This window comes from Notolabrus celidotus, chromosome 21 (assembly GCF_009762535.1).
Source record: "Notolabrus celidotus isolate fNotCel1 chromosome 21, fNotCel1.pri, whole genome shotgun sequence".
NCBI lineage: Eukaryota > Metazoa > Chordata > Actinopteri > Labriformes > Labridae > Notolabrus > Notolabrus celidotus.
This window is the reverse complement of record NC_048292.1, coordinates 24942536-24969840: the sequence shown is the minus strand read 5'-3', so window position 1 is coordinate 24969840 and position 27305 is coordinate 24942536. Positions and strand designations below refer to the sequence as shown.

Genomic DNA, 27305 nt, shown 5'->3' with positions numbered 1-27305 from the left:
AGGGAGCTTAATTTCATTCTGCACATTTTTAATGTGCATGCCAACAGTTATCATGCATAACGCTGAACAAAATTATGGGTGTTTTATGGCCCATTGGTATGTTGTACATGTATCTGCAAGTTAGTTCCCCTAACAGTGTGGTTCATACCAAGCCACACACACTCTCTCACACACACATACAATGCCGCCGCTGCTGCTGCTGTTATTGACATTGTGGTTGTCAAGTTAAAGCTCGTCCCACAAAGCCCCAGAGACTTACACTCTTCACTCCCCTGCTAAATCTGAACAAATCCTCCTCAGGGAAGTGCAGAAGGCGTACGGAACATTGTATTTCTCTGACTTTATTTGGATTGATGTGAATTTGTTTGAGAAGGATGAAATGATAATGAGATAATGATATCTTCAGGAGGTCACCTAATTTAATCATAAACATATGTCCCTTTGTTCACTCCGACTCCAAGCTCTGGTGTAATATTTAAAGTCATTTTGCACCAATTGGGCACAAATGTAAAACGCCGTCATGTTTATCATTAGCTGTATGTTTTGTCACTGCTGTTGCTCCGCTTGCTGACCTTGTTGTACATTTGCCTCATGCCTCTCCATCCACTTTAAGTTCTCCACTTCCTGCCCCTTCAGAAGCTTATTACCTGGCTCCCAGCTACAAATACAAATAAGCTGACCCTGAGGATTGATGTGCAGATTTATTTATGTGGCTAAATAAATCAGTCCTGTCCTGTAACTATTGTGTCGTAGTTTGTGGTTGCTGTGTGTCCATTTTCTTAAATGTGGTTGATGTACTGCACTCAACTCCTTATTTGTTTAAAACCTCTTTAGTGTCTGAGCTGTTTTCCTGACCCCCCTTTAGTTCTCCAACAAACTTGAGAGTAATGCTAAAAATATTCTTCTACTGATGATTGGAAAGGAACATTACTGCCACATTGTCAACAGGACAAAATGAAATCAGACTCCTTTCTGTTGGTAATTCAATGTGAAGTGTGTGACCTAGTTGTCCATGCCGTTTGTCTGGCCATTCAGAATTAGTTGTGATTTAATGGGATTATGACAAATCAGAATTGAGTGTTTAACACAGCCAGTGATTCATGAGAAAGTATAAAGTAATGCTTGATAACAAATGAGTTCTCCTTTCAGTTACATGTGGACAAACCAGGCTCTCTCTGTCTTTGCAGATCTTACAGGTGAATCTAGTGATGTCCATCCTGCTGTATGTGATGGTCCTCGTGTACCTCTATGGTATCCAGGCAACCACCATGGACAGCAGTCAACAGGGACAACAGCAGCAGCCAAGTCCTGACCCCTTAAACTCCCTTATCATCCAGCTGCTTCAGGCCGACCTGACCAAAGGGAGGACCAGAGGGAACCAGAGCCAACAGGGGAAGAGTCGCCCCCTTGAGCCCCAGGAAACGCTGCCACCTGTCCTCAGTGAAAACTTCCCTCTACCGGAGCAGGGCGATGCAGATCAGTGGGGGACGGGGGGACGCAGCGGTGGTAGCAGCGAAGGCTGGGTGGACCAGCAGGTGATGTTATTGAACTCGGACCTTCTCAGGCAGCACAAGCGGTACAACTCACCTCGGGTGCTGCTAAGTGACCGGCCTCCACTACAGCCGCCACCGCTGTACCTCGCGGACGATTTTGTGGAGAGCGGAGCAGCGGGGAACAAAACACGAAAGAAGCGCTATGCTGAACACAAGAGCTACCGTGGGGAATATTCTGTGTGTGACAGTGAGAGCAAGTGGGTGGTTAATAGAACCCAAGCAGTGGACACTAACGGGAATGCCGTTAATGTTCTGGCTACAATTAAAACCAGTGCAACGCAGAACATCAAACAGTACTTTTATGAGACGCGTTGTCGGACCCCCAGGCCTTTCAAAGGTGGCTGCAGGGGAATTGATGACAAGAACTGGAACTCACAGTGCAAGACGACACAAACATATGTTCGAGCACTGACACAAGTTCGAAATACAGTGGGCTGGAGGTGGATACGCATAGACACTTCCTGCGTCTGTGCGTTATCAAGGAAACGTCGTAGGACGTAAACATAACCATACACACCCTGCTGAGGACTACATGTTTGGAATCTACTTCCAGTTTAGGATTTACTTCCTGTTCACAGAGCTCCTGCCACAGGATTATGAGTCATGGCGGTTAAGAGCAACATTCTGCTAAAAAGTGATACTTCTACTGAAGAAACCATGGGTCTGTGTAAAAGAGATTTCACTTCAATGTGCTGCAAATCCACAGAACGCTGCAGCATTGCTGTTAACAGAAGAACTTGATTAAGTGAGATTGGGAGGGAGGGAGTGAGTGTGTGTGAAGGGGGGAACTGTACATATAAATTATTTAAATTATATGAAATGCATGTAGTTTATACATGTTTATCTATCTATCTATATATGACGTATGAATATATTTGTGTTATTTATTGAAAGAAGTCTTCTCAAGGAAAAATGTCTATAAAAAGGAATGAAAAAAGCTATGGACTTGTTTTGAGACTATAATACAGAGCTGGGCTGCAAAGGTGCTCAACAGTAAGACTTTACATGTGCCTTGACCAGAGCAGAGACATAGAACTTGGTAACTCACACACAGCAGTTGCTGCAAATGTTTTAGGGGTTGAATCTTTTAAATCTAGAAAGTGACAAATGTGAGAGGACCATTCTGTCCCACAGACCAATATGGGGCCCAAATTATAAGCATTACCTCTCAATGAGACAGGCATCATATGACCGAAACACAAACTTGTGATTTATGACCAAACGTAAACATTTACACTGTGCTTCCATGCTGTTTTGTTTTGACACACCAAAAAGTCCATTTATTCCTCTGGGAGACACCTTTTTTTTTTTTCTTTTTTTTTTTTTACAAAAATGGAAATGCAAATCATTCTTGTAGAATCTGCTGGCACTGACAGACAGATACTCAAGAACATCCAACTGTTTGGTTTCCTCGGACCAAGTTTTACTCTCAACTGTTATCATGAGCTGTTATCGTTTCTTCCTGTCAATAAAGACTTATATTTCTTAAAGTCAGAAACATTTTATTCACACATGCTTTACAGAGTTGTAGTTTCCTTATTAGGGTAGTTATTTGCCCACTTTGCATTAGCATTTACTTTTTATTGATGCTAATCAAAAAGCAGGGATGAATTGCTTGTACTGAGGTGTACTGTGTTGACCTGAATTCAATTTTTTTTTTCTTCATCAAAACACATCTAAAATAAGTGGGATTGTCTTATATTCTGGTAAGTAATTAAATGTCAGTACCGGTTACAACAGATGGTGTCACTTATCTGTAAACTTAGTGTACCCATCATGACTGAGGCTAATCGATGATCTCTACGGTGCCAGGGGGATGAACGATTGAGAGACACGGTGCACTAAAGTAAAACAGGTTACCTAGAAACTGAGGCGGAGTTATCATGTCTTTCTTCAGAAAATGTTTATCAGTGCAGCAGGGACCTTAAAAAACTGTCAACAGTTATGAAATATGGTGTCACAGAGTGTAATGTCCAATGATGGTGGTGTGAGTATGTTACTGAAAAACATCATCCAAGGTATGCCCATAAGCAGAATTATTATTAGGTTATTACAAATTGTATAGCATTAAAACACTGACATCATCATCAAGTGTTTCATTTACACACACAATCACATTTTGTTCATTTATATCTGACACTTTGATTTTAAAAGTAATTCATCATTATCGATAATTACACTTTTTTCAAAATGTCTTTTTTAAGAATAGTGCTTTAAAAGGGGGTCATCTTATAACCAGTGTTGGTCTATATTCAGGAAAATACAGTAATTCTATATTTATGAACTTTGGCAGATATTTTCACTCATAATAAGCCATTCAGGCTTTATTTTTTGCTTTTCACATATTGTAATAAGAGTTGATTCTGGACCTACTGGGTAATTGTGGCTATTTTCCTTTGGATCTACTGCCAGGGTTCCGCTGCTGCTGCTGCTGTGCCTCACTACAGCACTGAATGGCTTTGTTACCTCTGCATTTTCCATGTACACTGGGGTGTTTAAAGTTTCATAAAACCAAAGATAGAACTCCCTCAACTGAAGTTCATACCAAGGAAAGTGGAGCTGTGTGGTTTCCTTATATAATCAGCTGTTAATGTAACAGTTAAGTTCAGGTAAGGTCTGGGTTTAAAGTCTAATCCATATTCCCCTCATTTTCTGAGCTCCATGAAAAGATACAAACAGACAATTAATTGATTCTATTAAAGCAGTTATAGTTTTAGTCAGGCATTTCCTGTTCGTCTGTGCCTCTACAGAGCGACATTTAAAAATGAATTAAAAACACGTGCACATGCTGCACTGCATGGTATAGTACTCTGGTGTCCTGAATATGGGAACTTGTACTTTATTGAGCTCATGTCACATGCACCATCAGTTAATATTCCACCATAGTGCAACTGAAAATCATCCCTAACCAATGCACTTATCATTTAAATACATTTCAAGAAAGAGTTGCTGTGGCTGCACAGTAACCATTTAGGCAAATATCCCCCATCAAGAACATCCACTGAAGGTGTTTGTTTTTGTCAGAGAGTCCCAGATCATTATTTGAAATATTTAACAACATAATGGAACACATGTCCACAGAGATCTTTTTCAACCAGAATTAGATATTACATTGCTCCCTTAATTCTGCTCAGACTGGGGGACTTCCGTTGGGGGCAGACAATGTAGGACGTGTTTTACGGTAGCTCCTCAGGAAGGTGATAATTTCATACTTTAACTAACTTCTTATATCTGACCTTTGATCACTTCTGTAACGTGTTAAGAGTGTTTTCACCGGGCGCTACTTGTTTGGGGCCATAACATAGTAAATGGCAAGTCTTTGGACCAAAAGTGAGTCTGTAGAATAAGACTGCAGAAGGGAGCAACATCAGCCCTCAAGGCCTGAGTCCCCAGAGAACCTCAATGCTAATGAAGATATGATACACAACATTAAGGTCATGATAGACGATCTATGGACTGAAATCATTACATCCTTTTCCAACTATATATGTGATGCACTCCCCCAAATGTGGGTCTGCAGTAGAAATAAAAGGGTTTGGGTCTAGGGGAAACAGAAATGGCCACAAAGTCTGATCTAATCCTGAGAGGGTCTAATAGATGGTTCCTTTTGATACCTCTTCGGGAATCAATCATACGAGACAGACTGACAAGACTTTAAAAGTTTTATCAATGCACATTATCAAAAATATCATCTGTTTGATGCTCAGTTGTGTTCAGGCACTGTTCAGCCAGCGAGTGAAAGAGCCACGGTTGGCGTTTGATCACAGTCTGATCAATAGTAATTTATTCAGCTATCTGATTAGATGATTTACACCTCAGTTATCCTGCCACTTTTAGCTCACAGCGGGATCTCACATGGCACCAAATCTCTATGAAATCGGGTCAGCAGTCAAAAGACTGCATTTACAACAAAGACAATAAGAAGTGATGGGTCATGTGTGTATGTGTGTCTATAATACTGAAGGTTTTAAGTTAAAGGTCTTGCAGCTCAAACCTCCAGTGTCCTCTCACAATTTCACTCACACTGCAGAGAGTAGTGTTCTAACTGGCTAAATATCAATTATCTGCATCTAAAGGGACTTCTACAATAGTCCCCACTGTCTGCAACACTGATAGTGGATGAACCCCAGCAAATTCCAGTGATGATTATCATCTGGCGCTCTTATTATCTGATATTAGTTCCAGTGTTTATTGTTTGTGAAACACAGAGGCAGGTTGAGAGCCTGAATGTTATTCATTGTCCATTAGAAAGATCTCGATCTAGCCCAAAAAGGAGGATGCATCCTCCCTGAAAAAGGAGGCTTCAACACATTGACTATCTGTTAATAAATTGCTTTTGCAATGCTTTGAAATAAATTTGATGTCATGAAAACAACCTGCAGGGAAAAGCAGGAGATTAACAGCACAAAGAGACACATACGATGCAGTGGAGACAAGAAAAATCATAACTCTAATCTGTAAATGGGCAGAGAGTTGGAAACAGACCAGAGGCAGTGTGATTGACAAAGATATGAATCTGTTATTATCAAATTCTTCAGAGGTCACAGCAGAGCACAGAGAAGCATGTGTTAAGAGCAAAGGTATGTTAACGCTTCCAGTTCAGGAGTGATAAATAACAGATGATTGGTAGCTTGACAGCAATGCTTGTCCTGGGTTACCTAGGTGTGAGTCATTCTGAGTGTCAGAGAAGAGAACATGAAAGACTTCAAGCAACTGATTCCACTGTGCTGTTTAAAATGAACAGACTTTCAGGAGGAAAGTGACTCAAAAAAGAACCAGGACTTTCGACTGAAGAGAGCAGATCACAACTTTTACTGAAGATTTGCAGTAAAAGGTACAGTGTGCAATATTTAACATTTAACAGAACAGACCAAGTATGTTTGAATCAGAGTTTAAACATCTAACTTTGAATATTAATTAGAGACTTTTGAGCCATCTTGCACCGCCATGTTTCTACTGTAACACATAACGGATAAACTAGGGATTTTGCATTCATATATTTATTGAGTGGCCACTAAAAATGCACCAGTCAGACGAGGAGGAAGAGAGTAGTAGTGGTGTGTTTCAAAGAAATTCAATGAAGTTTGGTTGAAGGGAATATTTTCTTGTGACATTCATTTGAAAGGTAACAGAGTATTTGATTGATTCAGACACCAACAACAGGTTTACCTGACTCCCTCAGCCAGACAAACAATAGCGATGTTGTCCTAAAGTAAAAGTTTACTCTCAGATTTCATTACAACAGGTTTAGGCAGGTAAATGAAGATTTGGCACAATAAAAATGTTGCATTTTAACCCGAACTCCTCCCAGTGACTCCTGCAGCTCATTTGACTTGGCCCACTCTGACCATGAACACAAGCATTGTTGTTTGATACCCACACAATTGATCAGGTCTTTCTTAAAATCATTTTACACCATCCAAATGTTTGCTCGCAAAAAAGTTAGCAGCGGCTTTTGCCGAGTTATAGCACCTTACAACAAGGCCAGGTCAAGTCCTGAGGTCATTTACTGCTGATTATCCCTCACCAAGGCTTGTCTTGTCACTAAACATGACAACATCAATTAGACCCCCCGTGATTATCTATTAGCCTGCTCTGCCTTCTATTAACCTCAGTGCCTCAGGAAAGACATGTCTTCTTTGTATCGTTCCCTCCCACAGATGTGATCAGACACGCACACTTTTTTGAATCCTATTTGCTCACAACCTACAGGGGTGTTTGATTTGTTCATAAGGTGATGGAAGCAACAGGCCAGAGCAGCAGAATGTGCTGTCTCTAATGACCAAGGGGTTTTACAGAGAGGTAAAGCTGACTTAAGGAGATGTACATACATGCAGAGCTGGGATTTGAGGCAGTAATCTCCCATTCTAAGAGGGGCTTATTACTTGTCAGGCTGCAGAGAAGAGCAGATCAGGAACGCCTTCAATATGCTGACTTAAAGTGTGTTAATATTTTAAGTGCAATTGAATGTAATGGAATTTCAGTGAATTGAAGAAATCCTAGCCTTGGACATCCTGGCGCTCTCTTTGTAGGAGTTACTCTCCTTTAAAATAAATCCACCCATATGTTGAAGTGCTGTCTGGAGGTTTTGGCAGCTATATTTATAATTAATCAAATTTGAAGTGATCGGGGAAGCTAATTTATTAGTTAGCAATTGACAAGTACCCTCCAAAAGAATGCATATCATCCTGAATAATATTCTAGTGGAAGAATAATAATTCTGATCTCCGTGGTATCAACTCTTTCATTTCTTCTTCTACAGCCAGAACAGACGATGCAGACTCAACTAACTGATATAATCTGTGTCCTACCCATGCATGGTATCAACAGTTTAAGTAATGAAACACAACGGTGATAGAAATAGTGGCCAAGATGATTACAAAAGAGAGACATCTGGAAACGATATCTTCACCAGAGAGAACTGCTTCTGAAGCGTTCTGTTGTGGATCATTTAGTGGTAAAACTTAAAAACTCCCAAAGCTTTCTAAGTGATGTTTTATCCCAAAACAGATCAATACTTCAGTTTTTTGTTGAATATGATTCATTCCCGCTAACACATGCTGTGCTATTAGCTCTGCAAAGGAAGAGATCTGTTGCAAGCAAATTCTGAGCTTTTTTAAGGATTATCCTCCCTCCTATTACAGGCATGCCTACAGGTAGCAGAGGCTGCTTGGCCTCTGTGTGAGGATTTTAACTTATATCCCTGTTGCATGCTTGACAAGCAAGACAGGATTATAACAGGAAATAGGATTCTTCAGCAGTGGACAACAGGGACCTGACAGGCGTAGGCGTAAGAAGGGCTTGCTGAACTTTAAGGGGTTTTTCTTTTCAATCATGTGCTGATACTTGTGGGAGGATTTACACTGAATGGGTTCCTAGACAGAGCTGTTCGTGCCGAGTGCTGCGTGAGAGCCTTGTCTTTAACTAAAGGCATTGTAAGCTATTTGGGTGGTTTTGTACAGTCGCAGAGCCTGCTGAAAGCCTAAAGGTCACAGGTCAGGAGTGTTTACAGATGGCAGGATCACAGTATGGCTGAGAGGTGTGGACAAGGTTGGGCAACTGTCAGTCAAGCTCATTGGTGTTACAGAGCACGTCCATGAGGTGTTAATATTTTAAAACCGCTTCCAAGCCAATAACCTGCTACATTGACAGATCTCTTAAACCCAAGTGGATTCAGTTTTCTCACCGTCTCTTTAAAGAGGAGGTGTTATGCTCTTCTCAGGCTTTAAACTCTTCCTCTGATCCTTCTGTAGTAGCTTTACATCATTCAAAGTAAAAACAAAAAACCTTTACTTAGCTCAGGCTGGTGTCTTTGAAGACCCTCATTTCAGCCTCTGTCTGACACACTGTCGTCTCTCTAGGCCCCCCTACAGGCCCACTGTCATCTGATTGGCCAGCTCTCCAGGAGCCTCTTCCACTCTTGCCATGCCACAAAGTCACTGACATTGAGTTAACTTGTGTTTCTTCATATGAAATAACAAAATTATTAAGAGTGAACACATGATCCTGAATCTGACCTGAAAGTTTGAATGTGGCACAAGATATTCCCTTGAAGAGATCAGGGCGTTTTTGTTTGGTAATATTACATCTGTCGTGTTAGTTTAAGGAGATTCATCACTCGTCAGTGTCACAAACCGAGTGCATAGGGTCCCTCTCATTAAGCGTGCGCCCCATATACAGAGGCTATATCCCTCGTTGCAGGGGTCCTAGGTTTGATTCCAGCCTCCACCATTTACTGCATGTCCTCCCCCACTCTCTACTCCCCACATTTCCTGTCTCTCTTCAGCTGTCCTGTCCAATAAAGGCCAAAAAATACCAAAGAAACAAGTTCTATGCAGCCTGCCGTCTCATCTTGAAATTACTCAAACTCTTGTTTACAACACTTGTTTTTTTTTTTTTATTGAAAACCATCTCTTTAAATCTATGAGCCTTACCAAAAAGAATATTTTGTCCACGTGAATTTTAATAAGAAAAATCCTCTGTCTAAAACAAATAATTCAGTGTTTGCAACTGTCCTCCAGAACAACACATGCTGCACAAGCTTTTCTGATTTGACAGTCCCATGGGCGAAAGATCATTTTTAGGGGCCTTCCAAAGTATTTACAAGTGACTTTTGTAACGGTTCTCTATTTTAAAACAGATAAAGTCTTCAAGTCTCCCTTTCAAAAGGCCCTGCTGACTTTGGTCATCTTGTGATACTTCACAAAACCACCATGTTCATTTTTATTTTTTTAAATATTCATTTATTTTAACAAATATTGGAAGTATTTCTGTGTAATTGGTTCACATGTACATGGTTCTCAGAGGATCATCTGTGATCTTTATTGGTTGAAATCATCCAGTAACATTATCGGAACAGAGTTTTTGTTTGTGCACTACTTTGGTTTATGACGAAATATATACGTTGTTTAAAAGCAAAGACATATAGGCATATAGGCAAAAGATGAGATGAGAATATGTGGAAACAGTGCGTTCATTTGACATTACTTTATGGCAAAACCAGACAAGTGAGCATCATGTAATACCAATGAAAGAACACGAGCTTCATGTAGTGCGCCCTGGGTGATGTATTTTTGGTGCTATTACGAATTGCCAACAGAAGCAGTAAAATAAAGGACAGAAAAGAGAACTGGCAGCTGGTCAGAAGTCCCAGTACGCCTAAGGGTTAAATTTAGAAGTAGCGCTACTGTGTACCAGAGAGTCCCTGACAACTTAAAGCACAGGCTGTAACAGTATAATATAAGCTTTCAAACTGTTAACCAAGTAATTTATCATAACCTGCTTCACTTTCAATTTCTAGGGTTGTCTTTTTGAGCTTTAACTCTATGTACAGATGGACGCTGTAGACTTTCATTTTCTAGAACTTTTTACTCACTCTGGTTTTATGTGCTGAGGTCATCTGCTTCTGGTCGGACAACAGTCACCGTTGGAGCACAACATCCAAATGGTACTTAAGACGGCTGTGGCTGTTAAAAACCACACCAGAAAACTAAATGACAACTGATTCTACTACTGAATTTGGGTCGTAAAATAAAAAAAAGAGGGGCAATCCTTAATGTTCAAACACTTGTAACATCTTACAATCCCTCAAGCCCTCAGACACTGAAGGATTTTCATTGCGTGTTGGAGCCACTGTCAGACATATATTTCGCTCAGCTCTCATGCCAAAAGCTCCGACTTTCCGAGGATTAACCGGTGCTTTAGAGGCCCAGATCGTATCCAGAGCAAGTGCTTCATTCAACAGCGGACATTCCACAAAACGGCTTTGAGGGATCCACTAATGCCATGTATTTAGCTCCAAGTATTTCAAGACACGAGTCCTAATATGGTCCTCAGAGGGGCAAACTTACAGTATTACCAAACATAGATATGTTCTTCATAAATGCCTTAATCTATGCATGCTGAGCCATCTTCAATTACTTATTAATGGTCGACAGGTCATCTTTTAAGCTGCAAAGCAGGAACACGTTTATTAAATTCATTTAAAGGTCATTTCAAGGCTGCAGACAAAGATATATTGAGAGCCTGTTTATCATAGACAAAAATTGAGTTATTGAATTAAGTTTATAAAGTTATAGCTGCAGCAAAAATTACAGTGGATGGATGCCTGACACTGATTTTCTACCACCATCACTTGGAAAAGTTAATTTGACCCATTTAAGCTAAAATTAGCCCGTGGTCAATATCTGATGCTGTCCTAGAATCAGAAAACAGAATCTATTACTCGTTTGCGTGTACGGGGTCAAAAATCTTGAACCTCGTCTTCGAAGCTGGAACATATCGGTGATGATCCAGATTCAGCTGGTATGGTATGTTCCTCTCCATCATCATGTCACACAGAGTCAGGGCGTGCAGAGGTCTTTGACATTGGAAGGTAAAAGAAAAACAGAGGCATTTCCAAATAAATAATCAAAATCAAACCTTATTGTTCGAAGTCTTGTGGAATTTTTATGCTGCATACATTCAGTGTTGACACTGGCAGCCGTTTAGAGGAGCCCACAGAGAGGCATTTAATTGCTGTGTACACAGGCCTCCTATTGTCACCCTTATTATGGAAAAACACACACACACTCACACACACACACATCAGGGAGCAAGAAAAGAGGAAATAGAGGAAATGAGAAGGTGTTTTCTACTGACATGATTGACAGGTTAAACTTCCTAAGTTGTGGGGCCGTCTCAGAGCTGGCCGTCAGTGTGAACATCTGGAGTTAAGCACAGCTTTGACCACCCACTGAGTTTATGTAAGTATGTGTAAGTGTGTATGTGTGAGGGAGGGGGGAAGGGGGGATGCATTGCCCTTTATCAGGCTTAGGATAGAAAGTCAAAAAGGAAAGCGGTTTCATTTTAAATGGTTTCCTACTGGACAAAAGGGGAACAAACGCAAACTCATGTAGAGAGAAGAATCCCCATGAGGTCTCCTTTAGTAATTTCCCCTTCATGTTAGAACTTTAAACTGCTAAATCCAGCCATCAACTGCTTCACACTGAAATAGCCTTCGGGATAAAACACTCATGCACAGCCCTTGAGTTTGCCAACAGGTGTAATTGTGGTAAAACATTTCTGCAAAACATGGATCCCCATTAGCTGCTAACCGGGGGAGTAACTACATGTCCTGGGGTCCACGCATGCAAATATAAATATAGCAATATTGATACAAAACACACAACATGCAGAATCCAAAAGCAAGAGGACCAGAAGCAACCTTTAAAATCATATAAGTAAACTCTCATGTGACAGAGGTAATTTAAAGTATATACTAGGGATGGGCATTTCAAGCCAAAATACTATTCGATAATCATTGGCATCTATTCAACAATTATTCGAACTTTGTGGCCGTGGCGTTAACCAGCAGCAGGACGAGGTGCTGCTAGTAGCGAGCACTGACAGCGTCTGTCTCGATCTTTATGTCTGTGTTTCTGTGACGCAGCGTGGTGTGTGTGTTTACATTTTACAGCCATGCTCAGGCTCATGAAATACGTGTGTAGTAGTGGGAGATTCAGAAACAGATAAAATCGCCACGACCGTCGACAATGTTTTCTTCTTCTTGTGTTACGTAATGCGGTTAGCAAACAGCTTTAAGATGCTCTATAGCCACCGTCTGGCGTGAATATTGTATAAAACCAGGCACCGGTAAAAAAGATGAAAAATTGTACTTTTAGAATTAGAAAATACTCAGAGTAACTCTTTTAATTTTTACAAAATCATTGCTCATCCCAAGTATATACAGTGACTAAACAATGAAATAATAATTAAATACTGATAATAATACAACATAATACCAGTGATAAAAAATCTCATTCAATAATTTGATTTATTAATAATAATAATAATAATAATAATAAGAAGAAGAAGAAGAAGAAGAAGAAGAATAATAATACTTATGGTGTGTAATGGTACACTCAAAAGTGGAAGCTTGTTAAGACAATAAAGCTACTTTTAACTAAACTATGATTGCTGATTCAAAGTCATGTGCAGCTATTTGAGCAGATGAACTTCAGCTAACTGAGTTGATGTCTTGCCTATTAGTTGAAATTGTTCTTAAAAGGGCAGTAAGGCCTCAACACAAAGCTGCTTCTCTATTAGCATCACTCTGGACAATATTAATGTTCAGACCATAGAGATGTTAGCTAGCTAAAAATGCATTAACAACTGGTGTGCAAAATGTGCTCCTGTAATGTTGGGGAGACAGACATAACATTATCAGCACACTTATAGCCCATCCAGACACACACTAATTATGAATGTTAATACATAACTCTTCTTCTAAATAAAGAGATTCGTTTTAAAAAATCCACTCCCTGTTCACTGTGTATAAATAAAGTATTAGCTATTCAGACTAAATCTTTTTCTGTTAGGCTGAGACTAACAGAGACGTTAATGGGCCTTTCTGGGCTCTTGTGTTGAGCCTCAAGTGGACGCTTGAGGAGGTTGAGGAGTGAGGTTTTCACTCATTGGCGGCATTTTCATCACCAGAAGTTGCCTCTTTTGTTTTTTCTTTCAATAAAAATAAAATAAACAATGAACAAAAAGTACACTCTGCAGCGAAGAGTTAGCCTGCCACTGTTAGGTTCCAACAAATAGAAAATCAGTCATGCCATTGAGTCTGACTCCAGTGTGATTAATTGATGTCTACTGCTTCATCCTGCAGAACATGTTGCCCTTAGAGGCCCCTAAATCTGGTCAATGTACCAAAAGTAAAAAAACAAATCAAAAGAGTATTTATAAGTTCCCCTCTTCACCCTCACATATCCCTCAAAGCTATTTAGATTGTCCTCAAAATTAATCTAATGTGACAGTCTTCTATTTTAGTAGAGGATGTTTGTCTGTGTTTCTTTGTTGTTAAGGGAGGCCGGTCTTTGTATGATCCTGTAGTCTGCTGGCTGGATTCACACCAGGGGTCATGTTTTAGTTTGAAAGCCTCTGGACATATTTACTTTTGACTTTTGTTTTCATCTTCCACACAGACATCGGCATGGGTTTAGTTTATAAAGCACGGCCTCAGGATAAAAAGTAAATGAAAGCAAAATGTTGAATAACCTGTTTCTGTTGTAGCTTTTGGAAACAGCCAAAGTTTTCTTAGAAAATAAAAGAAATGCCAATAAAATACAATCACAGTGCAAGCGGCCTTCCAGCGTAAGGGATCTCTCTTCGGGTAAAATCATGTCCAACACCAATGCCAAAAAAATGGGACTCTGTGTAAAGCATGGAGTTTGATGGTTTACAAATCATTTAAATTAAATATTTAATTGGGACCCGTTCTTCAAGGGATTTTTTTTAAGTATTACTCACTCTTTCAGTGTTTTTTTTCCCCTGTCCCAACTTTTTGGAAACATGTTGGCATAAAATGTAAATTGATCATATAAGATTGCATAAAACGTAATTAAAATAATATAGATGGTGTGTCATGAGGGGTCAAGTAGCCAATAAATAATCTTGAAATCATTTGAAATAAATTTTTCAACAATGAAGGAAATTACAAGCAGAGTTTATCGAACAAACTTCCCAGAATTTCTCTTTTATGGGAGAAATATAATCAATCCCAATACTTTGAGCAATGGAGGGTATGCTTTATTATTGCAATATGAAGTTGATTGTTGTGCAGGCAGGAAAACAAAGAATATGCACAATGAAAACAAGTTACAAAAAGTCCCCTTATTATAGATGCTAACTTTCTGACTGCTGACATGACATCACCTGCCTGTAGTTTTATTTTGCAAAACAACTGTGATGTTATTTCCTGCTCCAACTGACAGTTTTGGTTCTATTTACTTCCAGACAAAGATCAGAATCAGAATCAGAATCAGAATCAGCTTTATTCGCCAAGTATGCTTGAACACACAAGGAATTTGACTTTGGTAAACTGTGCTCTCTTTGTACAAGGCATAAGAATAGGAATAAGAATAAGAACTACAATAAAAAATAAAATGAAAATATAATAACAATAACCTTAGCTATAAATACAAAGAAACAACAAATAGCTTGACTAATATGTACAGGCTAAAATAATATGATAAAGTGCAGTGGTGAGTTGCAGAGGTAGTTTTACATTATAAAATAGAAGTTAAATAATACAAAAAATAGAAATATGGAATTCTGCTTGAGAATTGTTGCATTGTATATCTACATGTATATTTACAGAGAGTATTTATCTGACAGGTATGACACTGTTATGGTTTAGTGTTCATCAGAGTGACAGCCTGGGGGAAGAAACTGTTCTTATGGCGGGTTGTTTTGGCGCACAGTGATCTGTAGCGCCTGCCGGAGGGGAGGAGTTTGAAGAATTTGTGTCCAGGGTGTGAGGGGTCAGCGGTAATGCTCCCTGCCCGTTTCCTGGCCCGGGACCGGTACAAGTCCTGGATGGGGGGCAGGTCGACACCGATGATTTTCTCTGCAGTCCTTATAGTCCGTTGCAGTCTGTGTTTGTCTAGTTTGGTTGCAGAGCCAAACCAGACAGTGATGGAGGTACACAGAACAGACTGGATGATGGAGGTGTAGAACATGATCAGCAGCTCCTGGGGCAGGTTGAACTTCCTGAGCTGACGCAGGAAGTACATCCTCTGCTGGGCCTTTTTTCTGATTGTGTCTATGTGGGAGGTCCACCTCAGGTCCCGGGAAATAGTGGATCCCAGGAACCTGAAAGAGTCCACAGTAGACACAGTGCTGTTCAGGATGGTGAGGGGGGGGAGTGGGGGGGGGCTTCTCCTGAAGTCCACTGTCATCTCTACCGTCTTGAGCGGGTTCAGCTCCAGATGGTTCTGACTACACCAGAGAGCCAGCTGTTCCACCTCCTGTCTGTAAGCAGACTCGTCTCCGTCCTGGATGAGACCGATGACGGTGGTGTCATCTGCAAACTTCAGGAGTTTCACCGAGGGGTCTCCTGAGGTGCAGTCATTGGTGTAGAGGGAGAAGAGCAGTGGGGAGAGAACACATCCCTGGGGGGCGCCAGTGCTGATGGTCCGGGTGCTGGATTTGATGCTCCCCAGCCTCAGCTGCTGTCTCCTGTCCGTCAGGAAGTTGGTGATCCACTGACAGATGGAGGCCGGCACTGTGAGCTGGGTGAGTTTCTGGTGCAGGATGTCTGGTATGATGGTGATACTAAGTACCTAAAGGAGACCCTTTTTGCTGATCCCTATTTTAAAACTTACATAAAATGTTAAGATGTTGGCAGCTAAACCTCAGCAAAGTTTCATAACATGAGATACACAGATGTTTTCGTAATCCCCGGACGTGTTTTCCGACTTCTCTCAAAAGCTTGTTTCAAGAACTTCAAGAGACTTAGCTTAAACCAGAGGTCGGGTTCTGCCATCCTGTTAGGACAATGTTCAAGGACAAGCCCACCCGGCAGCTTTGTCTGGAAAGTCAATTTCACTGCTCGGCTTTTTTCTGCACTTTGTTGTTTCAATTTGTCTTGGAAAGTTTCTCATAAGTGTTTTTTTTTGGTTGTGAAGGAGAGTCATTTTTTGAAATCTTTGCACAGATGTAGGCCCCTGAAAACATTGGGAAGTTCTAATGTTTTCTGGACAACAGCCACATCAAGCTTTTTGTGCTCCCCACTTCACTGATGACTCCTATAAAGGGTTAATGGACTTGTACTTATATAGCGCTTTTCTAGTCTGTTTGACCACTCAAAACGCTTTTACATTACTTGTCACATTCACCCTAGCATACCCATTCACTCACTGATGGTAGAGGCTGATATGTAGTGAGGGACCATCAGTGTTAGCTAATCTCATTCATTCACATTCACACACTTCTGAACAACAGAGGGAGCAATTCAGGGTTCAGTGTTCTGCTCAAAGACACCTTGGCATGTGACTGCCGGAGCTGGGATCGAACCGCCAACCTTCTAATTGATAGACGACCGACTTTGCCCACTGAGCCACAGCCGCCCACAAAACAAACTATAAAAACAAAAGGCCAGAACGAACTGGTTTTGCATCACTGCAGGGAGCAGGTGGTAATGCAAATTAGAGTCTTGATAGGGTGAGACAAGACCTCCTCTTTTAAAAACTCTTCACTGGCTCCCTGTTTCTTGTAGAATTGATTTTAAAGTACTTTTATTTGTTTTTAAAGCTCTTAACAGCCTTGCTCCTCCATACATCACTGTCATTTTATGTTACAGCTCGATCACTGAGGTCCTCGAATGCTTCCCTTTTAAATGTTCCTCGTGTGTCTCACACAAAGAGAGAGAGAGCTTCTGCCTCTGGACATTAAAACAGCGAGCCCTCTAAGTGTCTTTAAAAGTAAACTTAAGATGTACCTTTTTAATCTAGCTTTTAATTTGGAGTCATTTATTTTTAAGCCCTGGACTGCATTATTATTTTAATAATTGCTTTAATATTTATTTATCTTATTTAATTATTTATGTATCTATTTATTTCTTGTATTCATCTGAACTTATTAACGCTATCTTATTTTTGACTTTTCTTTCCACTCTTAAGTATTTTATTAATTTGACTGTGTTGAATTCATTTTATTTTTAAGTATTTTATTAATTTTACTCTGTTGATTTTACTTTATTTTTAAGTATTTTATTTATAATAATACCTTTTTATAATTTTACCATTGCTGTTGTTTTCTGTTTACATGAATGAAAGGTGATATATAAATAAAGTTGAGTTGAGTTGAGTTGAGTTGAGTTGAGTTGAGTTGAGTTGAGTTGAGTTGAGTTGAGTTGAGTTGAGTTGAGCTGAGCTGAGCTGAGCTGAGCTGGGCTGGGCTGGGCTGAGCTGAGCTGAGTTGAGTTGAGTTGAGACCCCTCGGCTTGGTCAGGGTCCTGCTTTTGCCAGATTTGGGTAACCACCTGCTCATTACACATTATCCCTTACATGTTTGCATACTGAGTAAAAAGGGAAAAATGTGTATCATGCCATCTTAATATTACCATGTTAGCTTTACAATTAGGTGAATGCTAATATATCAATGTTAGCTCAAATTGTAGGTGTGCCAAAGTAATGCCTCATAAAGCTTTTGTCCTATAGTGTGGCTGCAAATTGAGTAGAGATCATAAAAATGATCATGAAAAATATGATCAGTCCTCCCAAAAGAGTCAAAATATTTTAATTAATTGATATTCTGAAAGAAAATGTTTATATTCTGCATTCAAGAGAAGTGGATGACTTCTTAAATACTGACTTCTGAGCCATTTAAGGGAGATATTAAACGCAGAATGGTAACAGAGTTATTTTTAAAAGGAAACTAATACGTCAATGATACCCACAGTACAACATGTCTTTGTTCAACACCAAAGAGAGGACTGTTTGGCATCACTAATGGAGGATTAAAACAGGCTAATTCATCCAGGAAGACTTCTGTAATGGCTTCTACTTCAAGGTGCCTTTGGGAATTCAAGGTCTAGTCCTCCTGTTTTCATAATGTCTGTAAGCCAAAGTACTGACTCCTTAAAAGTCTCAGATTGCTTTATAATTTACATGACATGTTGTAAATTGTTTTCAAAAGGGGCTCCCCTTCATTTTCTTAAGCTTGTTATGACAGGGCTATTGTAGGACTCGTCAAAGCCAAAAACTTGATGTTGTTGCATTATGTCATGTTCTACAGGACAGTTTCTATCCCATGATCAAGAAGAAACAAGGTTATAAGATCAGATGAAACTGAGCGCTCAGCTACAGCAGAGAGACAGAGGTCTTCTCTACAGCACCCTTGTTCCCATAACTCTCTGACATCATGTTATTTTAGTCCCTGTTGGATTGGAGTTGTAACCCGGTCACTCTAAGTAATACCTAGTCTGTTTCTCTCCCAGATTGAGTGCCCCAGTTTTGGTCATACAACCTCATGTTTATCTTTATAACTAACAGAAATGGCAACATTGGTCTCAACAGCGGATGTTTCACACCAGTTAAGATCATTGAATTGATGGAAGTTCACATCGGGATGGTGCCATGAATCACTTAGTCCAGCTACTAGACACAACTTAACTCAGATGTGACTAAACCAAATAGACGATTTGTATCGAGGTAAGTTGGAACAAAACCAACCTAGTTGATTTTGCCTTGATCCAATTTTATAGACCAAATGATTTTAGAAAATACAAATAAAAAATACAAATAAATACAGATTTCTCAAGGACCATTAGATGGATTGGCAGGAAATTTGCTTCAACTATTGATGATATACTTGCATATTCTACTGACTTCGATCGGTCTCTGATCTGATCTTTTACAAATGCCAAGTGGTTGAAAACGTGATTTAGGTTGATATCCACATCGTCCATCAATCCATCATTCCATCCACTGAACCACTTGTATAGTGATCTATCCACCAACCGATCCCCCCTTTCATTCATTCACCCATCCATTATTCCACTCACGGACCCACCCATCCATCCTCACAAATACCCACCCAACAATCCACGTGTCCACCCCCACACCTACCCATCTATTAACCCATCCATACATCCATGCATCTTCCTCTGCTCTAATGGCAGCAGGCTAACCCCTGGTTCAGACGTCCTTACCCAGGCAACATTTTGCCAGCTCCTACCAGGGGATTCTGAGGTTCTCCCAGGCTGGATGGAACAATATATGCCCAGTGAACTTAAGTCTACCCTGGGGGCTACAGCCCAGTGGACTTGCCTGAAAAACCAGGAGGTGCCTTGGAGATACCCTTGTCAGATGCCTAAACCACCTCAACGGGCTCCCTTTAAAGTAGTGTTTGCACCTCAGTTGTTGGTGTTCCGCTGTGCCAGTGATAAAACGTAGGAGGTAAACTGAATTAAATGCTTTAAAATGTTTGTGGGCTCAAGCAAAAGTTGCTCAGGATAAACCTTATTTTCCTCAGAGGCTTTGTACAAAAAGGTTCAAATGTGACCAAAACTCAAAGGCATTCTTGTCCAAGACTAATTCTAAAATACCTGCAAAAAGTTCTACTTTCAGAGACACAATAAAGCTGGAAGTGTTACTTTTTAACAGCTTACTCTACCTGCTGAATTTCAACATACTTGCATCATCAGTTTGCATTTAGTTTTAAGCACCATTGTGTCCTCAGGCAGCTGGGAGGGCAGTTCACTCTCAGTCTCTGTTTAGATTGCAATCTCTCAATAAGCACCAAACAAAATTAAATTTTCTCAAGCACTTGCAGAGTTGCCATGCCAGAGGTATTCCTTCTTAAACTTTGCCAAACATTCTCTGTTCTTCTGAAGGAAGTTATAATCCAAAGACATCATTTAGCTGACGGACATGTTACGCATGTTCAGGTGGGTTTAGTTTAGGCTCCAGCTCATAGTCTGAAAAAGTGAATCTTTGGATCTCTCTGTTGGTGTGCAGTCTTTGAAATTGAATTAAAGTTTTGGAGCAAAAGTTAATCCAACACATGCATGTTTGGGGCCATCCCAGTTTTACAGCAGTGATTTGGATGAATATCAACTCAATATTCTGCATCAGTGTACATGCCGACTCATCCAAATACTCACACTCCTGCCCTAGGAGAGATTTAGGTCAGCGGATTGACCATGTGTCTTGTCAACATTTTTGCCTTGTTTAACAACTTTGGATCTGCGCCCCCAAACACAAAGATTTATACTCAAGAAAAAGGAGTTTGAGATCTCTAAGGCACATACAACATCAGATCATTCACCTAAACAGCTGGGTCCCTATAGGACTGGTTCCAAAGTGGACGATTGGCACGGAGTAGGATTTAAGCCTCTTGCTCTGTACGACGTGGTGTTTAAAAACATCAGGCATGGAGTCGGCTTGGATCACTTCATGAACAGAGCTTCCAGAGTCAGTCCAGGTCACCGTGCTGCAGCCCAGATCAGTTTGGATTTAATGTCACACAGGCACGGGGCCACAGCTGTGGCGGCCTCGCTCTTGGGTCACTTTAGTCCACCCCTGTGCATACAGAGGCTTTATAGAGCTGTTTGTGGAATCTATAATACGTTACCCTCCAGCTAAGAGTCGTATGTGACACTGTCTAAGGCCACACATGGCAAAAAAAAAAAAGTCAATTGGTAAAGTCACTCCAGCAGCTTAAGACTACAGTTGCTACTCCAACATTGGTTCAAGTATCTCAGGGTCTTGTTTATAGGCTGGTTGACACGGCTCATCTATCTGCAACAGCCCTATCAATCTTCATTAGGAGAACCGTGCTGCAAATTCAGAAATTAGGCTATTTTAGAAATACAAGCAAAAGTCCAAGAACAAATGGCAGGCTGATACATTCTGTAAATTAATATAAATGGAATAACTGAAGCTCTGCAGGTTTGTTGGGGTGCTCGGTGGAACAGTTCAGGCATGAGCTGATGTGAGATTCTGATGGTATGATAAACTTAAGCAAAAATATCACAGCTACCCAGCTACCTCACTGACAGACCACAGTATGTACGGATGAAGGACATCACGTCTGACATCTTGGTCAGCAGCACAGGGGCGCCCCAGGGAACTGTGCTGGCCCCTCTCCTATTTACTCTGTACACCTCAGACTTCGTCTATAACTCCAAACTGTGCCACATCCAAAAGTTTGCTGATGACACAGCCATCGTGGGATGTAACAGGGGTGACCAAGAGGAGGAGTACCGAAGTCTGGTGAGGGACTTTGTCACCTGGGGCCACACAAAACACCTGCAGCTCAACACCTCAAAAACCAAAGAGCTGATCATAGACTTTGGGAAGTCCAGGCCACGCCCCCAAGCTCTGTCCATCGAGGGGGCTGAAGTGGAGGTTGTAGGCACCTACAAGTACCTTGGTGTGTGGCTGGATGACAAACTGGACTGGGCAAACAACACAGACCATCTGTACAGAAAGGGACAAAGCAGAATGTACTTTCTGAGGTGGCTGTGCTCCTTTAACATCTGCAGGAAACTCCTGTGGATGTTCAGAGGATTGGGGGGGGAGAAAAATAGTCTTAACTGAACTGACCACAACACAATTTAAATAAGCTTGCACTACTCAGTATTTATAGTTAATTATCAATTTATTTATTATTGCTACTGCTATTTTATTATAAACCTGCACCGGTATTCCTTTTTAGACTTGTATATTGCTGCTACTGTGAACTGTTCTGTGTATATAACCTGTGATTTTTTATCTTTGATATCTGTGTGCTGTTTTTCTGTCCTTTGGTGTTACCTGGCTGCTGGAATCTGAATTTCCTGAGGGAACCTTCCCAAAGGATTAATAAAGTTGTATATATCTCTATCCATCACAGTGTTCTACTTACAGCTCTAAAAGTTGGTATTTTAAGATGTCTGGGAAACTTTTTTTTTCCAGGGAACACAATCAGTTTAATTTTCAAAAAAATATATAGACTATTTGAAACATTTGTAGACATGTTTGTTTACTAGTCTTCGTTGATTCTATCAATTCAATGTTGATTCTCAAAGAACTGTCCCAAACATGGCTCCTCTGTCTCAGAGATGGTTATCTGACTAGCATCTATTTGCCTGGTTACCTGGGCAACCAGTCCCACCCCATCTAGTTTATGATTGGTTAACTGGTGTAGCTCTGTGTAGAGGAGAATGCATTTTGTCCCACATGTCCAAATAAGACAATGTGAACAGCTGTGTAATTTAAAATTGGATTACAGTGAGATCACAGTAGAAGAGGGCATGATAACACTGAGTGAATGAAAAAGATAATTATAGAGCTCAAGTATACATAAGTGAAACATCAGTGACAAGATGGATCTGTGATACCAGGAAACACTTCTGATCCAGTGACTCTTCTAATTTGCTGCATCTTTTTCACTGGGGAACCTTTTCACAGAGGCCGAGCTGTTTCCTGTTATGAGCAGGCTGATGAGTGATGTCAGGGTGTCTGGGATGTTTAGGGACCAAAGGTCAGAGGTCACATCTTGTTGCTCTCTCAGAGGGAGCTGATGTACATAAGTTGATGGATGTGTGAGAGTGTGTTTCTGCTTGTTTTTAAGAACAAGTGGATGGCATAAGAAGTCTGTGAGGGTTTTGGACTTCAAATTCACTTTACGTTTACAAAGGGGCACCGCTTTGGCCTAATGATTAAGTCACACGCTCATGTACGCAAGCTTTAGTCCTCAGAGCGACTGATCCAGGTTTGACTCAGGCCTGCAGCCCTACTCTCTCTCCAGTTTCAAACTCTATCCACCATCCTGTCCTCTCACTAAAGGCACAAAAGCCCCAAAATAAACGTAGGGTTCCCTGATCACTACTATACAGTTATGGCATCAATGTGACGGGGAAGATAACGATCTTTTTTATTTAAATAATTTTTTTATTTTAGGAGTGAAAGGATGTGACAATATATTTCTTAAAGTAATTTTCCTGCAGTAGTTGAAATCCCATCTATGCAAAGGCATCATTTTAAACTGTTGAAGTGAAGTGAATCCATAACAACATTTCGTTATAGGCCATGGGATGTTTTTGAGAAGTCTTCCAGCAGTTTTGAGCATGCCAAACAGAAGAAGAAAAAAAAGGAGTTTGCTCAGATACTTAGGTGTAACTAACGAGGAAGACAGAATGACCCCTGCATGCTAAGCTAGTTAATTGAGACCTGACAGTTGAGCAGCTAGTCTGATGGGGTCATCCCTATGTCCCACATGTCTAGAACATTTCCAAAATTAGGTCTTGTGTTCCTACATTTCCCTTCAATTTAAGCCCTATCCTCACACAAGATGTTGAAGCACTTTATAGTAAATTAATTAATGAATGAGTATTTTTATTTCAATCAGCAGCAGCAGTAATCTTCACAATCATAATCAATCCAAGAAAAAATAAAATAGGCTGATCGAAAAGGGTTACGGCCGAAGCAAAAATCTTAGACATGTGGGAACATAGGGCTGTAAGAACATAGGGCTGTAAGAACATAGATCTGTAAGAACATAGATCTGTAAGAACATATAGAGCTGTGGGAACATAGGGCTGTAAGAACATAGATCTGTAAGAACATATAGAGCTGTGGGAACATAGGGCTGTAAGAACATAGGGCTGCAAGAACATGGGCATGCTCCCAGTCTGATTGCTGAGAGTAGTGGCATTGAACCCAGCATTGCTCACTTTAATCATTGGAGACTGTGATGCACGGTATTAAAATCCATGTAAGTGAACTGAGATATTCACGTGTATATATAGAAAGATAAATGTGTTTACATGTGTCATCATATTTACCCATGCATGTGTGATGTTTTGTTTTTACTACACAAGCTACAGCAATTTTGAAATCTGAGAATAATAATACCGCTGTGGTTTATTGCAGGCTCAGCACTATTAAATGCCAACATCACTTTGCAGATACGGCGAGTCGACCTCATTTCCAGCTACAAGAGAAGAGAGCAACAGGAAATGTTAACCATGTCCTCAACTCTGACTGGTGTCAGCGTGTCGCTGCCACCGCATAGGACAAGGGAGCAATACATGACGATGCCCAACTGTGACTGGTAAGTAAGACGCTCTTGTTGCTGCCACAGTTTCTTTTGCCCATACGTCTCTCAGCTGAGGCCACGCCCACAAAGGTAGTTGGGCAGCTTTCAAACCGGGGTAAAGCATATCCATGCACAGTATCCTGTTTCCTTTCGGGGTTCTCCAGATGGCAGAATTGGGTTTCTCAGAACTGGAATGAGGGCTTATACTGCGAAATAATGTTTACATGCACAAAGATTTAAAAAAAACGGGAGGCTTATACAAGTCTATCAGAACCAGGATACTTAAATCCATGTCAACACACTCCATGATTTGTTTAATCTGATTTAGATCATCAGACATGTTGCCTGTTACAGTGTGACTATTTGAATGTCACAGCTTGGTATGAATTCTGACATCTTGTCTTGAGGCATTAAATATGTTCACAGTCAGACACACAGTCACAAACACTGTACAGGATATCACTCAAACGGATTGCAGGCCTGCCAGAGCTCTGTCATTACTCAGTGGTATGACTATTTCAAAGTCCTGTCAACATCCACAGTAAAAAAGAAAAATGCTTCAGTCAAGTTCAGACATCATGCAATTAAAATGTTGCACCTCAAAAGAATAAATTAGACAAAACTTGTACTGTCATTTGATCCTTTGCTTACAAACACATTGAAACTGAAGTGTCTGAATCATTCCCCCTAAAAAAAACCTTGTGGTCATTTATCTCCTCTGTGTGTCAGGCCTATAGCTGGCTGTCAATTAACATATTTCTAAGTATTACTGCAGCATGAAAACAGTCAAAAGCACAAACAAGTAAATCAAACTTTCACTCTCAGCGACATATTAGGGTTCAGATGACACTGCACTATGACTTTACGGAACAACATACGCTGCTACAATCCCCTTTATGTCAGTCAACACTTGTTGTCGTTAAAAGTCAAGCCCTGGCTGTTGGTTGGTGTTGATCTCTCTTATCTTGAGCGTCACTCAGGGTCCGGGGCTCCACTAGCTTATGTGAGCACGTTGCCTTTGCAGTTGCTTGGAGTTTGCATCAGTGGAAAGCCGTTTCTGGCCCAGGCACAGTTTACACTTAACTGTCACATTCTTGTCATTTTGTGCAACAAATTTAAAGTAATGTGCCTCAAGCCTCAAAAGATGTCTTTAGTGGAGCCGCTCTGTTTCTCTGTTCTCTACCTCCTTGAACTCGAGCCCAAGTCACAGATGCATCATGTGAGGAAGGTCTGACAGTGTATTTTGGAAGTGTGCATGGAAAGGGACGTTTGATTTGCTTTTCTGACCTCCTGTTATGCAGATAGTGGACATGTTACCCCAAACACTGGTGCACAGTTATCTAAATTCTCAGTTTCAGTAGTATCATATGTCAGTAAAAGGAGCAGGTTTCGTCTCCTTCGTGAGGGGAGATTAAAAGAGACGAGTGAAAGAGAGGCAACACGTCGCAGGTGATCTTCTCATTTCAAAAAAAGTTTTTCATCAAAGCTGACAATTTCTTCAAAGATGCAGTGTACTGAAGATTCGTATTATTGTTTTGTTGACCTGGCATATTGTGCACTTGCATATTTTGTATTCTTAATTAAATATTGAAACTTATATTGACACAACGGGCCAAACAGCTGCAAAGATTATTGATGCCACTAAAAGAAGCATTTTGTTTCGGCATGACAAATGGACATCAGCACTGTGTTCCCATTAGAAAAGGGCGAGGCATGAGAGTGAAAATATCTAAATACTTGATGGATTAAAAATGAATGCATCTTTTTATTGAATGTTTCTTTAACAGAGCTAATCTGATCTGAACCCTGCAGCAGCTCCTCAAGCTGTTTTCCATCAGCGTCAACTCTCTGATGGAGTGTTTTCACTGCGCGCACTGAGAACATCTTCTGTATCCATCACTCCTTCTGCTGCTGCTGATCTGGTATTCAGACTCCTTTTTCACACACTGGTGAAAGTGCTTCTTATTAAGATAAGAGGGCATGATGAACTCTATTGATCCCAGAGGGGAAACGCAGCCACAAGAGGCTATTAAATAAAACTGAAGCTGCATGTTGGCAATGCTAACAGTGATTGATGCAAATCTGTCAAGAGATCCGTATGGTCATGATTTCAAAAAGCAAACAAGATAAAAAAGAAACTTAAGTATATGAGCCTCATGACGGCCTGACAGCTGTAGCTCTATATTTGATTGTTATCAACTTCTCATCGACCTGACAGTCATTTATCTGTGATTACCATGCTGATAAAACTTGTCTCAAGCTGTTTATAGATAACTGAAAAGTTAAGAAAATCTGAGGACAGAAAAAGCTCCAACATAAACAAGGCTTCTCTGTGAGCAGTGATTTGGGATGTTACTCTACATCACTGTCGCTTTAACACGAGAACACAAAGAGTGAAGTGTGCCTGAGTATGTTTCATTCTGTTTGAGTGTATTCAAATAATCCATTATTCATTCATTTTGAGCAAATTTGGCTCCTTTCTATGAGCAATGAGCCCCAATGTAAAAAACATCAAACTGACAAACAGAAGGATAACAGCCATATGCAGTTATAATATTCTTACCACCTGCTGAAAATTGAAGCTCTCTCTTAATCTCTTACAAATTACATTTATTCTATTCTATTTTTATCAAACTACATTTTGTGCATTGGAACATGAGAAGGAGCGGATGGTGGGAGAAACGAAAGCACAATTTTGGTGCTTTTAGCAGCAGCCATTTTTGTGAACTCTCCCCTTGGTTTGGTCAAACCATCAAACCAGTATTCTGGGCTAAAGGTGTTTCGTTAGTTCATGAGTTTCCTCCCGGGTGAAATGTAGTTTTTTGTTGAACCAAGCAATTCTTTGATTGTAGTTTGAAAATGTAGAATAAAGACACAGGATGTATCTTTCTTACGTTGTAA

General features: G+C 40.4%; 1 protein-coding gene and 1 long non-coding RNA gene across 2 annotated transcripts in view; one reads left to right on the top strand and one right to left on the bottom strand.

Moving 5' to 3' along the window:
* ntf3 (neurotrophin 3) overlaps positions 1-3043 on the top strand; it is a 55690-nt gene extending 52647 nt beyond the window's left edge. The window contains exon 2 of the mRNA XM_034673837.1: positions 1188-3043. Coding sequence (XP_034529728.1) covers positions 1188-2054 — 867 coding nt within the window. The 3' untranslated portion in view covers positions 2055-3043. The remainder of the gene's footprint in view (positions 1-1187) is intronic.
* Positions 3044-9851: 6808 nt separating this feature from the next.
* LOC117805197 overlaps positions 9852-27305 on the bottom strand; it is a 42229-nt gene continuing 24775 nt past the window's right edge. Inside the window, exon 3 of the long non-coding RNA XR_004629366.1 lies at positions 9852-11412. This is a non-coding gene — a long non-coding RNA (uncharacterized LOC117805197). The remainder of the gene's footprint in view (positions 11413-27305) is intronic.